Source organism: Salmo trutta, chromosome 1, assembly GCF_901001165.1.
Source record: "Salmo trutta chromosome 1, fSalTru1.1, whole genome shotgun sequence".
NCBI classification, from domain to species: domain Eukaryota; kingdom Metazoa; phylum Chordata; class Actinopteri; order Salmoniformes; family Salmonidae; genus Salmo; species Salmo trutta.
In genome coordinates, this window is record NC_042957.1 from 80,171,763 (window position 1) to 80,173,632 (window position 1,870).

At 41.7% G+C, this 1,870-nt stretch overlaps 1 protein-coding gene across 3 annotated transcripts in view; it reads right to left on the reverse strand.

Annotated features, from left to right (window-relative positions):
- Positions 1-1,287: 1,287 nt before the first annotated feature.
- LOC115149495 (myosin-11-like) overlaps positions 1,288-1,870 on the reverse strand; it is a 66,798-nt gene continuing 66,215 nt past the window's right edge. For all 3 annotated transcript variants that reach the window (XM_029694265.1, XM_029693435.1, XM_029695123.1), the window contains one exon: positions 1,288-1,688. In XM_029694265.1, the coding sequence (XP_029550125.1) occupies positions 1,448-1,688 (241 nt within the window). In that variant the 3' untranslated portion in view covers positions 1,288-1,447. The remainder of the gene's footprint in view (positions 1,689-1,870) is intronic.

Here is a 1,870-nt window from a genome sequence, read left to right on the forward strand (position 1 = left end):
TTTCTCTTAGTTTTGTTGCTGTTGAACAAAATACACAGACAAGAACACACGATTGTGGTGAATGAAAATAGTTTATAGCATTTAAAATATATATTTAGGTGTTTTCACAAACAATTCAGCCTAATAACCCTTGACACTGAATGGTACTAAAAGCCATGTAGACTATTGTAGCCTGGGCACCAGTCTGTCTGTCCTGTAGACTATTGTAGCCGGGCTACCAGTCTGTCTGTCCTGTAGACTATTGTAGCCGGGCTACCAGTCTGTCTGTGTATTGTGGGTTTGTAGCCTGGGTACCAGTCTGTCTGTCTGTCCTGTAGGTTTGTAGCCTGGGTACCAGTCTGTCTGTCTGTCCTGTAGGTTTGTAGCCTGGGTACCAGTCTGTCTGTCTGTCCTGTAGGTTTGTAGCCTGGGTACCAGTCTGTCTGTGTCCTGTAGGATTGTAGCCTGGGTACCAGTCTGTCTGTCATCATGAGTTACAATGAGTTGACATGATGGTACAAACAGATCTGGGACGAGGCTAGTATGATTGTAGCAATATAATTTTATGTGAACCTAAAATCAACGTAGATCATAGCAGTAGTGTGTGTGCATCAGTAAGGAACTCATTATGAATGAAAAACAAAGACACAGCCTGATATCTGATTAAATCTGATTAAATCTTTAGAAAGTATTGTCCATGGGTTTACTCTATATAAACTCAATTCACATTACATTCCCAGATTAAAGAATTAGTTTCTTCTAACATATAGCCTCTGCTTGAAAATATAATCAAATAAATGTGCATAGAGAGAAAAACAATCTTTTGTGTCTAAGTGCAATAAGCTATAACTTCAGATATATATTATGACATCTGCAATAAGCTATAACTTCAGATATATATTATGACATCTGCAATAAGCTATAACTTCAGATATATATTATGACATCTGCAATAAGCTATAACTTCAGATATATATTATGACATCTGCAATAAGCTATAACTTCAGATATATATTATGACATCTGCAATAAGCTATAACTTCAGATATATATTATGACATCTGAAATAAGATAAATTCAGTTTAAAACAGCTCACACCGTACTTTGACATTTGTGACACAATCAAAGCCATTGTCACAGACAGGTGATGCATAAAAAGGGGGCGGGGTATAAGAATTTTAGTAGGGATGGCGGGAAGAAGGGAGGAGTGGAAGGAGGGAAAAATTTAAAGGAGGAATGGAAGGAGAGGGAACGAGGGAGGAGTGGAAGGAGGGAAAGATAAAATAAGGAATGGAAGGAGAGGGAATGAGGGAGGTGTGGAAGGAGGGAAAGATAAAATGAGGAATCGAAGGAGAGGGAACGAGGGAGGGATAAAGGACAGGAAATGGAAAGATGTATTGAGGTAAGTCAGGAAAGGACAGGTAGAAGGATGGACAGTGTTTAAAAGGAGGGGTGAGACTTTGTCCCTCTACTCTTCCGGCAGGGTTCCGTTGATGTCCTCCGGAGGCGGGGTGGACGAGAACAGAGGCTCCTCCTCTTCTGGAACGTTGTTTGTGTTCTCAGAATTCCCAACATTCCCACCATTCCCTTCATTATTCCCAGCTCTGCTCCTCCGGCTCCCAGTCCCACTGAGGCTGACATTCCCAATGCTCCCCACGCGACGAGGACTGCTGCTGAAAGATGACTCCCCTCCTCCTCCTCCTCCTCGCCTGGGAAGGACGGGAATGTCGAGGAAATATTGGAAATAGAGGCAGAGGGAAGAGGCAGAATAGAAGGCCATATTGGAGGAAGAGAAGAAAAAGTTAGAATTTGGAGAGGGAAGAAGAAAAGATGCCAGAATCAGACAGAGAGGAAATGAAATGAGTTGAGTTAGAGGTATAGTTGGTTTCCA